At 55.3% G+C, this 14,629-nt stretch overlaps 1 protein-coding gene and 1 pseudogene across 2 annotated transcripts; one reads left to right on the top strand and one right to left on the bottom strand.

Annotated features, from left to right (window-relative positions):
* Positions 1-6,794: 6,794 nt before the first annotated feature.
* LOC100286114 (Brain protein 44-like protein) lies at positions 6,795-10,259 on the bottom strand. Of its 2 annotated transcripts, none has more exons than XM_020553424.3 (5): positions 10,085-10,259; positions 9,797-9,913; positions 7,500-7,554; positions 7,268-7,403; positions 6,795-7,088 (listed from the first exon to the last, which is right to left on the bottom strand). In XM_020553424.3, exons 2-5 carry the CDS (start codon positions 9,890-9,892, stop codon positions 7,052-7,054), a joined length of 324 nt encoding a protein of 107 aa, XP_020409013.1. In that variant the 5' UTR covers positions 9,893-9,913; positions 10,085-10,259; the 3' UTR covers positions 6,795-7,051. The 2 variants fall into 2 exon arrangements, with proteins under 2 accessions (XP_020409013.1, NP_001152474.1); NM_001159002.1 differs by having other exon boundaries at positions 6,865-7,088; positions 9,797-9,919; positions 10,085-10,253.
* A 1,124-nt stretch (positions 10,260-11,383) lies between these two features.
* LOC109939415 (uncharacterized) overlaps positions 11,384-14,629 on the top strand; it is a 37,192-nt pseudogene continuing 33,946 nt past the window's right edge.

The raw sequence follows: 14,629 nt of genomic DNA, 5'->3' as shown, positions 1-14,629 counted from the left end.
GCGTTCTCCCAGCTACGTTCTCCTAGCTATGTCAGAAGCCGGGTCTCGAGGAGCGAACGCGGGTTCATGAAAATGGCAAGGCCGATTGAGCCGAGGAACTCCCGTACCTCCGGGTTAGGGATACCTCACTCATCACCTGCCACGAAGAATGGCCCAACTCGAGAAGCCACTCTATTATTGACGAGCTAGGACGAACATGCAGACGGAAAGAAAGGACAGTACGACTCCATGCAAGAAAGACAAAAGTGTTCAGGCCTCAGCGGCCGTGGTAAGACACACGTTCAACAAGAAACTGTTCAAACAAGAATCAGGTGCCGCCTTGGGAAGGAGCCGCGCCTTCAACTCCACCCCCGCCATCGGTGGGGTCCATCTCGGCCTCCGGTGACGTCGCAGGAGGAAGGACCTCCGCCTCAAAGGTGGTCGCCAGCACCGCGCTCGGGCCGGCGGCAACCGCGTCAAGCCGCTGCACCTCCGCCAGAGCAGCATCGTCTTCGTCAGGAAGACAGTACCCCTCACTAACCCGCTCCAGATCCACAACGTAGTGAGAAGCGAGCACGGCGAAGGCCCGCCTGACGCCATGGTGTAGCGCTTCGCGGACTCTGCCGCGGGCGTGACCACCCAAGGCTCGAAGGCGGCTCTGAGGGGAGCTTCCTGAAGGGACGTCATCAAAGCCGAGGGCACGGTAAAAGTCCGAGACGGCCTCGGACATGGCCGCAAGGTCCGCCTCCCTCTGCTCGGCGGCTCCGGCAAGCGCCTCAGCAAGCGCCTTGGCGGACTCATCAAGGGCGGACTCAAGCTCTGCAAGTAGCCAGGAGAAATACCTCAAGCACAAGCAAGGGAAACGGACAAGAAAAAGAACTAGGGGGGACCAAGACGTACTCCCAGCTCGGGCACGGTGCTCCGAGGCCGCGACTTGGGTCGCAGCTAAGTCGGCCGCGAGGGTCTCGGCTCGGCCTTCGGCCTCGGCAGCCCGGCCTTGAAGTCGGTTCCGTTCCTCGATGACCTGGGCGAGCTCCGATCGCTGCTGTTGCGCCTCCGCACGCGCCGCTGCCGCCTCGGCTCTCAGGTCGGCGCATAGCAGCTGGAGATCCGCCACCTTGGCATCTTGCTGAGAAAGGCGCGTGGTAGCCCCGGCGAGCGAAGACCTCAGGGATCGCAGCGAGCCCCAGACATCAACCTCACGGCGGATGAACGACGACTTAGCGGCGCTCCGGTCCGTCAGATCCTGGGAAAGGGAAACAGGGCGTCACAGCGAGTATCACACAGAAGGAAAAAAGGGATGCCCGAAACCGCTACCTGGAGGATTTTTGGGACGTCTCTGCAGAAAACCTCCAGCGACGCCCGGAGCGACCCCACCGTCGCCTCTGCGCACTCGCGGAGCTCACCCCAGGACTGGTCCTCCTGCTCATCATCAAGAACGAAGACGGGGTCCGAGGCCTCGCGGGTCCGGAATCGGAGCAACGGGCGCCGGGCCTCGGGGCTCCGCCGCACAGCGATGAGGCTGTCGCCCGGCTGGACGGATTGCGCGACCGCGCCCACCTCTTCAGGGGTCTTGGGCACCGACGCATCAGCCATCCCGGCGCTGGCGGCGGCTGGACACCCTTCGACAAGGACGGCGGCAGCCTCGGCGGTGGCAGGCGCCGGCATGACCGGCACGACAGGCGATCTCAGAGCCGTGTGGGCGTCAGCCGCCTCCTCAACCACGATCGCCGCCTCGGCTGAAGAGCCGGCCTCGGGAGCCCACTCCTCCGAGATTGGCGACGCCCGAGCCCCCGATGTCGGGGTACCCCGCGAGAGGGTCGGCTGAATGGCGCTGGCCGCACAGTTCGGCGCCGTCTTGAGGGCCTTCCGGGGTGCCAGGTCAGTCTGGCCGTGACTTCGCTTGCTGGATAAAAAAGGAAGGGGATCACAACCGAAACATACGAATGGGAGGCCAAGACGAAGACATTCCGAGGTACTCACCCACTCCGGGCCATGATCCACCGCGCCTGGGGAGAGCCTTCTTGGACCCCGGCTCTCGAAGCGGCCGCCGAGGTCCGCTTCGCCGGCGCTTGGGGCGCCCGGGAGGCAGGTTCCCCGGGCACGACAGCGACGACCTGAGGGTCACTCCCATCCTCCACCAGCGCAAGCGGCGACCTCTGGGAAACAGACGCCTTGGTCTGGACCTCCGGAACTACTTCAGCTCCTCCGGCGGAGGGGTCAGGTGCCCTCTCGGTTCGCCCCCGCGCCTCGGGTCGGGAGCCCGGCGCCCCGACTTCGGGGGCTGACGGAGTCGGTTCACTCGGGGGCTGGCTGGACGGCTCCTGGCCACACCCCAGGCCGAGGCTGAGGCCGAGACGGGCGGCCATGTCGTCGTCATCATCATCATCGTCGTCGTCATCGTCGTCGGGCGTCTCTGGCGACGGCTCCCTCGGGAGTCCGTCCCTCTCCTGCTGGCGGCGGCGCTTCTCCAAGGCGTCCCGAGCCCGCCTCCGCTCGCGGGCCCGGGCTTTCTCCGCGTCCTTCTTTTTCTTCTTCTCCTCCGCGGCGACCCGCCGCGCTGCACGGTCCACCGCGTCCTCCGGGACCCGTGGCCGGGAGGGTTTGTGACACCCCACATCCTAAAAAAGGAGGGGAGAAGGGAACCCGATCATAAGGATCTGGAGCAACCAGATATACGAAGAAGGGAGGAGCAAACGCTCACCAAAGTCACGCACCCCTGGTCGGGGCGCATCCGAAGCTGGGAGTATGCGTGGGGGTCCGGCTTCCCCATCGCAGCCGACACCCGCCATTGGAGGGCGTCGAAGGGAAGAGGGTCAGGCGACATTCGTGAGCCCTCCCAGTCGGCTTCCGGGGTCATCTCCCAGAGTGACAGCCGCCGCTCCGCCAATGGGAGCACCCTCCGACGGTGGATGGCGGCGATCACTCCCGCGGCGGTAAGTCCCCCCTCCCGCAACTCCTTCAGGGCCTGGAGAAGGGGCTCGAGATTTTTCTGCCTCTCGTGCGGGGTCCCGTGGCGCCAGGCGTCGGTGGCAGCCGTAACCACTCGCTGGGAAAACGGTGGGAGCAACTCACCGTCATTCCGGAGGTAGAACCACCGGCGCTGCCACCCCTTGTTCGAAGACGCGAGAATGGCAGGAATATACTGCAACGCCCGCGACTGCCTCAACAAGAGAATGCAGTCGCCGGCCCGCACCGCTGCACGGATCCTCCTCTCCCCCGTCGACAAGGCGAAAGGCTCGGCGAGAAAGAAGTAAGTCCACAGATCCCAATGAGGAGCGATCCCCAAGTACCCTTCGCATAACGCTACGAAAATAGCGGCCTGCGAAATGGAGTTGGGGGAGAGGTTGTGCAACTCCACCCCATAGTGGAATAGAATGGCCCGCATAAAGCGGCCCGTCGGCGCGCCAAATCCCCGCTCATGGAAGGAGACGAAGCTCACGACATACCCCGGCGGCGGGGACGGAGCGGCTCCGCCCACGGGAGGAATCCACTCCGGCCGCTGCTTGTCGGTGAGGGGGCGGAGCAAACCTTCGCCGACCAGTTCCTCCAGATCACTCGCCGTCACCGTGGAGAAGGGCCACGGATCGCGCGGGGGGATTATGGTCACTCGATCCGCCATCACCAAGATGGAGAAGATGGCGGCGCGGGGGGCAGGGAGGGCGGTTTCTCTCTCCTCCGACTAAAGCTTCCCGGGTTGCAAAAACCTAAAGGAAAAAGAAGGGAGCAGGGCGAAGAACCGTCACCGGACCCCCTCTCAAGTATATGAAGGCCAAGGCGAAACCGTTTCCAGCACGCCGCCTGGACCGGACGCAGGATTCGAAAAGCGCGAAGCGGCACGGCCGTTCCTCGAAACGGCTCGCGCACACGTAACGGCCGCCCCGCCAACCACTCGCCCCGTCGCATTAACTCCGCGACGGGACACGCGGCGCCTCTGGCAGGAGGAGCGCGCGACGCTTCACCTTCGCCGTAATAACCGCGTCAGAAAAGGTACGCCACGTCGTCCGATTTCGTATCCTTTTCCGTTTTCCTCTTTCTCTATCTCTTGCAACAGGGACCGGGAAAGGGGGATACCCCGAAAGGGATCCTTCTCCGCGAAGGAACCGGGCTCCGAGCCCCCCATTACTGATCAGGGGTTCGAAGGCTGGCCCCCCGAGGGTTCAACAGTCGCCTCAGATCGCGTGGGCCCGACACCCACTACTGGTCAGGGGTTCGAAGGCCAGCCCCCCGAAGGGCTCCATGGCCGCCCCAGGCTACTCGGGCTCCGCGCCCATTACTGATCAGGGGTTCGAAGGCTGGCCCCCGAAGGGTTCACAGTCGCCTCAGACACCGAGCAAGGGATGACCAGGGGTACGTTCGATACATAACCGAGCCTCGGGCTGCGCTCCCGAGGTACCCTAGGACATTTCCGAGACCAGCGGGAACGATCTTGTAACGGAATCCCATCGGAGGGAGGCATCGAGCCCTCGGACCCCGTCGCCAGGGGACCGGGTCCGGCAAATCACCCGCAGGTACTTTTGGGCGTGCCTCTGGGCCCCTAGCCGACCCCCAACGAACGGGGCACGGACGTCCACTTGGATTACCCGCTTGCAGCTCACCGGAGACACCATGTTCGGTGCCCATCGAGGGTAACATGGCGCACTCCCCCCCTCCTCCTTGCGGAAAGGCGACGTAGGGGCGTATGTAAAAAGTCGAGTCTGTCCCTGATCGTCCTCTCGTCCTGTGCAGAGGCTCGGGGGCTGCTCTCGCAAAAACTGGCTCCGACCAAATCGTTGACAGCGTCAACATACCAGCCCGAGAACTTGGGCCCCGACCGTGCACCCGGGCTACGGCCAGTTCGCATGAGGGAACGACCAGACCAGCCGAAGCGTTAAGCGAAGTATTAAGACCTCGAAGGAGTGTAACCACTCCTCCGAGGCCTCGGGGGCTACACCCGGCGGGTGCGCTCGCGCGCACCCGCCGGAACGAAATGCAACCGAGAAAGGCTGGTCCCCTTGCAAAAAAGTGCGACAAAAGCCTCCAAGCGAGTGCTAACACTCCCTTCGAGGCTCGGGGGCTACTGTCGGGGACCATAATTAGGGGTACCCTCAAGACGCCTAATTCTCAGCTGGTAACCCCCATCAGCATAAAGCTGCAAAGGCCTGATGGGTACGATTAAGTCAGGGATCAGTCCACACGAGTGACTCGATCACGCTTCACCCGAGCCTAGCCTCGGCCAAAGGCAGCCGACCTCGAGAGACTTCCGTCTCGCCCGAGGCCCCCTTTTTATGGCGGACACATCACCGGCTCGCCCAAGGCCTTGGCTTCGCTCGGAAGCAACCTTGACTGAATCACCACACCGACTGACCAAATTGCAGGGGCATTTAACGCAAAGGTGGCCTGGCACCTCTATCCTGACACGCGCCCCCGGCAGAGCCGAAGTGACCGCCGTCACTCCACCGCTCCGCTGGCCAGTCTGACAGAAGGACAGTGCCGCCTGCGCCACTCCGACTGCAGTGCCACTCGACAGAGTGAGTCTGACAGGCAATCAGGCCTTGCCAAAGGCGCCACGGCGAACTCCGCTCCACCCGACCCCAGGGCTCGGACTCGGGCTAAGACCCGGAAGACGGCGAACTCCGCTCCGCCCGACCCCAGGGCTCGGACTCGGGCTAAGACCCGGAAGACGGCGAACTCCGCTCCGCCCGACCCCAGGGCTCGGACTCGGGCTAAGACCCGGAAGACGGCGAACTCCGCTCCGCCCGACCCCAGGGCTCGGACTCGGGCTAAGACCCGGAAGACGGCGAACTCCGCTCCACCCGACCCCAGGGCTCGGACTCGGGCTAAGACCCGGAAGACGGTGAACTCCGCTCCGCCCGACCCCAGGGCTCGGACTCGGGCTAAGACCCGGAAGACGACGAAACTCCGCCTCGCCCGACCCCAGGGCTCGGACTCCGCCCTGGCCTCGGACGAACGACTTCCGCCTCGCCCGACCCCAGGGCTCGGACTCCGCCCTGGCCTCGGACGAACGACTTCCGCCTCGCCCGACCCCTTGGCTCGGGCTCGGCCACGGCAACAGAAGGCAGACTCGACCTCGGCTTCGGAGGAACCCCCACGTCGCCCTGCCTAGGGCACAGACCGCCACGTCAACAGGAGGCGCCATCATCATCCCACCCTGAATCGACTCGGGTCACGAAGAACAAGACCGGCGTCTCATCCGGCCAGCTCCGCCAGAGGGGCAATGATGGCGCTCCACAAGCTCTATGACGACGGCGGCCCCCAGCTCTCTTACGGAAGCAGGACAACGTCAGCAGGGACTCGACCGCTCCAACAGCTGTCCCTCCGTCAGGCTCCGCCGCACCTCCGACAGCCACGACATCACGCCAGCAGGGTGCCCAGATCTCTCCGGCTGCCACATTGGCTTGTACCTAGGGCGCTAGCTCTCCCTCCGCTAGACACGTAGCACTCTGCTACATCCCCATTGTACACCTGGATCCTCTCCTTACGACTATAAAAGGAAGGACCAGGGCCTTCTCAGAGAGGGTTGGCCGCGCGGGACCGAGGACGGGACAGACGCTCTCTTGGGGCCGCTCGCTTCCCTCACCCGCGTGGACGCTTGTAACCCCCCTACTGCAAGCGCACCCGACCTGGGCGCGGGACGAACACGAAGGCCGCGGGACTTCCACCTCTCTCACGCTCGACTCCGGCCACCTCGCCTCTCCCCCCTTCGCGCTCGCCCACGCGCTCGACCCATCTGGGCTGGGGCACGCAGCACACTCACTCGTCGGCTTAGGGACCCCCCTGTCTCGAAACGCCGACAATCCCTATCCAGGATGACATTGCCGAGGACCGGACCAAAATTTTGCAACGACTGGTCTTTTACAAAGCACTATGGGCACATGAGCCAGGTAAAACGAAAATAGTGCCCAAACTCATTGCGTGTTTGGGGGAAACTCATTGCATAACGCATTGTAAAAACCAAATGCACAGAAAAGTAAGCAAGCAGAAGCTTGTAACGGCGCTAGGTATATGAAATCTCCTCGGCATACTGCATGGTCACTAAAGGAACAAGTCACTGCAGTGTTGCATACCCTCTTTACTGTTGTGTCTCTGGCTCTTTCTTCTCCAGGTACCTGCGAAAATCAAGCAGCTTTTTTATGCGCTAGCTTCAGTACTATCAAAAGGAAGAAAAAAAATAGTACAGGAACTGGAACTGAAGGGTAAAAAAATGTGGAAGGAAAACAGTTAGCACAGCAAAAACTTGGTGCTGAACTATTATGCCCAAGGAACAAATTCACTTCACAAGCCTTACCCCTGAGCCCTAGCCCAGCGAGACAGCTGATAGAGCTGAACACTCTCGTTGGAAGCATGGCATGCTAGAAGCAAATAATTCCGGGGCTGTACCATCCATGCAAACCTCATGAACAGTCCAGAATACACGCACATGGCTGCGTATAATATAAAAACATATAAGCATCAACGGCAGTTTGATTTGACCCATCAAACATGCACTGTGAGACGACGATCCCTGGTAATCCTCCTACCTGCTGTCATGTTGCCAGATATCATTTCAGGAGGCTTGTTCATGTCAACCAAGCCCTGCAAAAAAATAATACAGAATCAAAAGAGGTATAGTTTAGTTGGCGTAAAAAAAATCAGAGAGTTCAATGAAAGCACACGCAACTTAGAGTGTAATAATGGAAGCTAAATGTGAAGTGCTAACTGTATACATAAATATATTGGTTGATGTGTCCGTCGGAGGGATTTAACTAGAAATCTAATAACTTTTGCGGGTTAGGGTGGAGTTAGAGAGTCAAAGTTTAATAATTGGAATTTAGGGCGGTTTAGTTGGAACAAGAAAAATGATCAGGTCGAACATTTGTTACTTAGCACCCGTGAGAAAATGATCCGTTATAGGTAGTTGCTGAATATGGAGTAACTCAGAATGATAACTACCACTGCAGTTTTGAGAAATTTGTCATTATAGAAGTCCTTAGATGTGGCTTCGACGATTTGGAGACGTAAGCGAGGGATTATCTGTTATGGAAAGGCAGGGAATAGGTCACACTCTAAAACGGACAAAACCACTCCATTACCAGTAGTGAACGACGATTAGTGTCGTTGATACAGCCATCGTCCCGGCGCCGTGAGTTCTCCGCTGCTTTCCGCCGCCCAAAAACCGCTGGGAAGGCAAAAAAGATACGCCCTTTGCGGCGAAGCTCCGGGGGGCCTTGTGGCCCTCGGCTGCTGCCTCTTCCTCCTCCCGCTGCTGTCCCGCGGCGCGGACATGCCGCTGGGGTCGACCCTCTCGCCGGGCAACTCGGCGACGTGGACGTCGCCCAACAGTACCTTCTCGCTCGGCTTCACGGCGTCCGCGTCCTCCCCGTCGCTCTTCGTCGCCGCCATCACCTACGCCGACGGCGTGCCCGTCTGGTCTGCGGGCAACGGCGCCGCCGTTGACTTGGGGAGCTCGCTCCGCCTCTCGTCCAACGGCGACCTCCAGCTCGTCAACGGATCCGGGGCCGTGCTCTGGTCCTCCAACACGGTGGGCCAGAACGTGTCCGCCGCGGCCGTCCAGGAGAGCGGCAACCTCGTGCTCAAGGACAACCTCGGGGCAGCAACGCCGCCACAGAGGAGTGGTCGGCCGTGGCGGACCAGTGCCAGGTGTTCAGCTACTGCGGCAGCATGGGCGTGTGCAGCTACAACGGCACGTCGCCGGTCTGCGGGTGCCCGTCGCTCAACTTCCAGCTGCGCGTCGGCTGCACGCGCAAGGTCGAGCTCGCCAGCTGCCCCGGCAACTCCACCATGCTCGAGCTCGACAACACGCAGTTCCTCACCTACCCGCCGGAGATCACCACGGAGCAGTTCTTCGTCGGCATCACCGCCTGCCGCCTCAACTGCCTCTCCGGCGGCTGCTTTTTCGCGAATCCGGCTCCCAACTTTTTCAATAACTGCGAGCCTGTATAGCATCAGATTCTGGTGGATTCTGCGTTCCGTAGGCTGTAGCAATTGAACATGCGGGATGCGGCTCAATAACTCCATGCTTTTTCTGCATTAAGATGTTCTGCTCCACTACGCACTACGTGCTCATTTACAGCAAGCCATTCATATGATTCTTGATTGCAAAGCAGCAACAAGAAGCTTAGATTTTCAGAACAATTTCTTTCCGCGATGCAACTTGAGAACCAGTAGCTGAGCCGGCCCGCTTTGTTGTATATTATTGCGTGCAGTGACGGAGCTGGTGGAAGGGGACTCGTCGCGGAAGATCGTGGACATCAACTGCCTCTCCGGCGGCTCCTGCGTCGCGTCCACCGCGCTCTCCGACGGCTCTCGCCTCTGCTTCCTCAAGGTCAGCGGAGAACTCACGGCGCTCGGACGGCGGCTGTATCAACGGCACTAATCGTCGTTCACTACTGGTAATGAAGTGGTCTTGTCTGTTTTAGAGTGTGGCCTATTCCCTGCTTTTCCATAACAGATAATCTCTCGCCTACGCTTCCAAATCGTCGAAGCCGCACCGGCGGCCTTCCATAATGGCAAATCTCTCTGCAGTTTTAGGCCAGCTCACCCCCACCGCCAGAAGGAACGATTTACAGTGTTCCAAGGCAGTCAAACATTATCAAAGTATTAATGCACAAAAGGAAGATCTCCCTTTCAAATGTAGAAAAGGTGCTCGATGCGAATCACCCTATAAACAGATTAAAGCCGTTCTCGACTTGGGAGAACTCCAGTGCCGCTAGCATCAATATAATTGCAAAAATTACGTTGCGTGCGTTGTTGAAGTCCGCGAATCGCACAGATTTGCGTAAGCGTAAGAACCCAAGCATGAACTGCAGAGGCGTACCGCGACGACGAAGCCCCAGTTGGCAACAGGGCCCCAGAAGTGGGTGGTCTTGGGGCCAACGGGGCTGTTCAAGAACGACTTGAGCGCGGTCGCCATGAGGGAAGCAGCCGAAATCACCTGTCCCTGTCACGCGTACCGAATCAATACCACAACGAATTCGATAACATTGGCAACAAAATCGGGAGGGGGGGAGTGGGGTGTTGGCGGCGATCTCGACAGGACGTATGACCAGCCGTAGCGTTCCGCGAGAAGATCCACCAGCCCGTAGGAGGAGGCAGAGAGGAATACCTAGCGGCTAACGCAGCTCTCGTCGACGGCGGCAGTGGAAGAGGCTCACGGGTCACGGGTCGACGAGGGCGAGGAGTTCAGTGGAGAACGGAACGGGGGAGACAAAGAGGAGCAGCAGTTGCAGTTAGAAGGAATGGCTTAGCCTGCGGCCCGCTATCAAATATGTCATGGTCTCATCAATATGTCATTTACAGCTAACTATATAGTCATGTCATATAAATAAATTTATTATTTTATTAGCTCAAAACATTAAACAGTTCTTACTAGCGTCAGCTCTATAGTATTATTCTCTTATCATATATTTTGGGATCTATACTACAACGAGCTATAAGTCATCTGATAATTAGCAAAGCTACTTAGCATGCTTATGTCGTTCTAATATACTCGCTCTTAAAGAATGAGCATCAATTGTAGTGCAAGTGGACCCAATGATATATTCGCATCCAACTATGAAAAGAGCAAAATACAAATTCTAGTTCAAATTTCAAGTTTTTTTTTCGAATTTACTGCATACTTCTTCTCTTCTACTATATCATTTTCAAATCATAAGTTGTTACAACTTTGTTCTAAGTTAAAATTTTCCAGCTTCAAATTTCTTCTTATTAGACCGTTGCAGCTCGACGGCCAACCAGACTGTCCACGTCACCTAAAAAATCGGCTCTGTTCCCTCCATTCTTTGCCTTGCAATGCAACAAAACATATATGACTGCATACCGTGAGTCTGGTTACCTATACGTGGGCAACTAATCAGGCCGCAAAATCGGCTCTGTTCCCTCCATTCTTTGCGATTGCGCCTTCGCGGAGTGGACCCAACAGCAGACCATATGGGCCGAGCCCAACCTTTCGGTCGGATTTAGGCCCACCGAACCGGGTCATTTTCGTGTTTGTTGGCCACTTTTTCTTTCTGATTGGGCTGTTCGCCTGTTCCGGAAACCCAGAAAGATGCCGCTGCGGTGCTGCCGTCGTGGGCCCTGTTAGAAAACCTTCCATGTGATCTAATTCCAAGGGATACGACCCTTCGTGGTGTCTCTTCACTATATATATATATATATATATATATATATATATATATATATATATATATATATATATATATATATATATATATATATATATATATATATATATATACATCTCATGAGATCAATAGAACTGTCACTTTCTCTCTACATTTCTGTGTCTCGTTTTTACTGCGTTCCAATGCGTTCCAACACATTATCAGCACTGCTCAAGAGAAAACGGAGAGAAGTTGCTGGTGGGAAGAAAACAGATCGCTCCTAGTTGGAGAAGGATGATGGTATGGAACCTACTCTTCCTCTCCGCTTTCACTGTATGCGTGAAATTTCTCTGTCGTCGGTGGCCACAACTATACCACACCGGACGGCGCCGCCACGGCAAGGCTCGGCGCGGACAAGCCCTGGCCCCAGCGCACAGACGGTGCGGGCCATGCACAACAAGGCCATGCGCAGAGCAGCTGATAGTCGCCTAGAGGGGGGGTGAATAGGGCGAAGCTGAAATTTACAAATATAAACACAACTACAAGCCGGGTTAGCGTTAGAAATAGAAACGAGTCCGCGAGAGAGAGGGTGCAAAACAAATCGCAAGCAAATGAAGAGTGTGACACGCGGATTTGTTTTACCGAGGTTCGGTTCTCGCAAACCTACTCCCCGTTGAGGAGACCACAAAGGTCGGGTCTCTTTCAACCCTTCCCTCTCTCAAACGGTCCCTCGGACCGAGTGAGCTTCTCTTCTCAAATCACTTGGGAATCAAACTTCCCGCAAGGACCACCACACAATTGGTGTCTCTTGCCTTGATTACAAGTGAGTGTTTGATCACAAGAAAGAATGTCAAAGAAAAGAAGTGATCCAAGCGCAAGAGCTCAAATGAACACTACAAATCACTCTCTCTAGTCACTAATGCTTTGTGTGGAGTTGGGAGAGGATTTGATCCCTTTTGGTGTGCTTTGTAATGAATGCTAGCTCTTGTATAGTGGTTGGAAGCTGGAAAACTTGGATACCATGAATGGTGGGGTGGTTGGGGTATTTATAGCCCCAACCACCAAACATGACTGTTGGTGGAGGCTGTCTATCGTATGGTGCACCGGACAGTCCGGTGCACACCGGACATGTCCGGTGCGCCAGCCACGTCACCAATGTCGTTGGATTCCGACCGTTGGAGCTTCTGTCTTCTGGGCCCGCCTGGATGTCCGGTGCACACCGGACATGTACTGTTCAATGTCCGGTGCGCCAGTATGGGTGTGCCTGACTTCTGCGCGCTTCTGGCGCGCATTGAATGTGCCTGCAGTGACCGTTGGCGCGAAGTAGTCGTTGCTCTGCTGGTTCACCGGACAGTCCGGTGTACACCGGACATGTCCGGTGAATTATAGCGGAGCAGCCGCTGCGTTTTCCCGAGGCAGGCGAGTTCCGGAGGCCGCTCTTTCTTGGAGCACCGGACACTGTCCGGTGTACACCGGACAGTCCGGTGAATTATAGCAGAGTGCCTCCAGAAATTCCCGAAGGTGGCAAGTTTGAGTTGGAGTCCTCTGGTGCACCGGACACTGTCCGGTGTACACCGGACAGTCCGGTGCCCCAGACCAGAGGTGCCTTCGGTTGTCCCTTTTCTCCTTTGTTGAATCCAATACTTGGTCATTTTATTGGCTGAGTGTGAACCTTTTACACCTGTAAAACTTATACACTAGAGCAAACTAGTTAGTCCAATTATTTGTGTTGGGCAATTCAACCACCAAAAATATTTAGGAACTAGATGTAAGCCTAATTCCCTTTCAATCTCCCCCTTTTTGCTGATTGATGCCAACACAAACCAAAGCAAGTATAGAAATGCATAATTGAACTAGTTTGCATAATATAAGTGCAAAGGTTGCTTGGAATTGAGCCAATATAAATACTTACAAGATATGCATGGATCGTTTCTTTCATTCTTAATATTTTGGACCATGCTTGCACCACATGTTTTGTTTTTGCAAACTCTTTTGTAAATCCTTTACAAAGTTCTTTTGCAAATAGTCAAAGGTAAATGAATAAGATTTTGCAAAGCATTTTCAAGATTTGAAATTTTCTCCCCCTGTTTCAAATGCTTTTCCTTTGACTAAACAAAACTCCCCTAAATGAGATCCTCCTCTTAGTGTTCAAGAGGGTTTTGATATATCATTTTTGAAATACTACTTTCTCCCCCTTTTGAACACAATAGGATACCAATTGAAAATACTCTTTGAAAAACTTAGTTTTTGAAATTGGTGGTGGTACAGTCCTTTTGCTTTGGGCTCATACTTTCTCCCCCTTTGGCATGAATCGCCAAAAACGGAATCGTTAGAGCCCTCGAAGTACTTTCTTCCCCTTTGGTCAAACAAATAAATGAGTTAAGATTATACCAAAGACGAAGTCCTTTTGCTTGGTGCTCATGCTTTCTCCCCCAAAAATGGAGAGTCGCTTGGAGTGACGGCGAAGGAAGAGTTACGGAGTGGAAGCCTTTGTCTTCACCGAAGACTCCAATTCCCTTTCAATACACCTATGACTTGGTTTGAAATAGACTTGAAAAACACATTAGTCATAGCATAGGAAATAGACATGATCAAAGGTATATAAAAGAGCTATGTGTGCAACTTAACAAAAGAAGTTCCTAGAATCGAGAATATTTAGCTCATGCCTAAGTTTGTTAAAAGTTTGTTCATCAAGAGGCTTGGTAAAGATATCGGCTAATTGATCTTTGGTATTAATGTATGAAATCTCGATATCCCCCTTTTGTTGGTGATCCCTAAGAAAATGATACCGAATGGCTATGTGTTTAGTGCGGCTATGCTCGACGGGATTATCCGCCATCTTGATTGCACTCTCATTATCACATAGCAAAGGGACTTTGGTTAATTTGTAACCGTAGTCCCGCAGGGTTTGCCTCATCCAAAGCAATTGCGCGCAACAATGGCCTGCGACAATGTACTCGGCTTCGGCGGTGGAGAGAGCGACCGAATTTTGCTTCTTTGAAGCCCAAGACACCAAGGATCTTCCCAAGAACTGGCAAGTCCCCGATGTGCTCTTCCTATTGATTTTACACCCCGCCCAATCGGCATTCGAATAACCAATCAAATCAAATGTGGATCCCCTAGGATACCAAAGCCCAAACTTAGGAGTGTAAGCCAAATATCTCAAGATTCGTTTTACGGCTGTAAGGTGAGATTCCTTAGGGTTGGATTGGAATCTTGCACACATGCATACGGAAAGCATAATATCCGGTCGAGATGCACATAAATAGAGTAAAGAACTTATCATCGACCGGTATACCTTTTGATCCACGGACTTACCTCCCGTGTCGAGGTCGAGATGCCCATTGGTTCCCATGGGTGTCTTGATGGGCTTGGCATCCTTCATCCCAAACTTGTTTAGAATGTCTTGAGTATACTTCGTTTGGCTAATGAAGGTGCCTTCTTGGAGTTGCTTCACTTGAAATCCTAAGAAATACTTCAACTCCCCCATCATAGACATCTCGAACTTCTTTGTCATGATACTACTAAATTCTTCACTTGTAGATTCG

Source organism: Zea mays, chromosome 5, assembly GCF_902167145.1.
Source record: "Zea mays cultivar B73 chromosome 5, Zm-B73-REFERENCE-NAM-5.0, whole genome shotgun sequence".
Classification (NCBI taxonomy): Eukaryota; Viridiplantae; Streptophyta; class Magnoliopsida; order Poales; family Poaceae; genus Zea; species Zea mays.
This window is presented reverse-complemented; position numbering and strand designations above follow the sequence as displayed.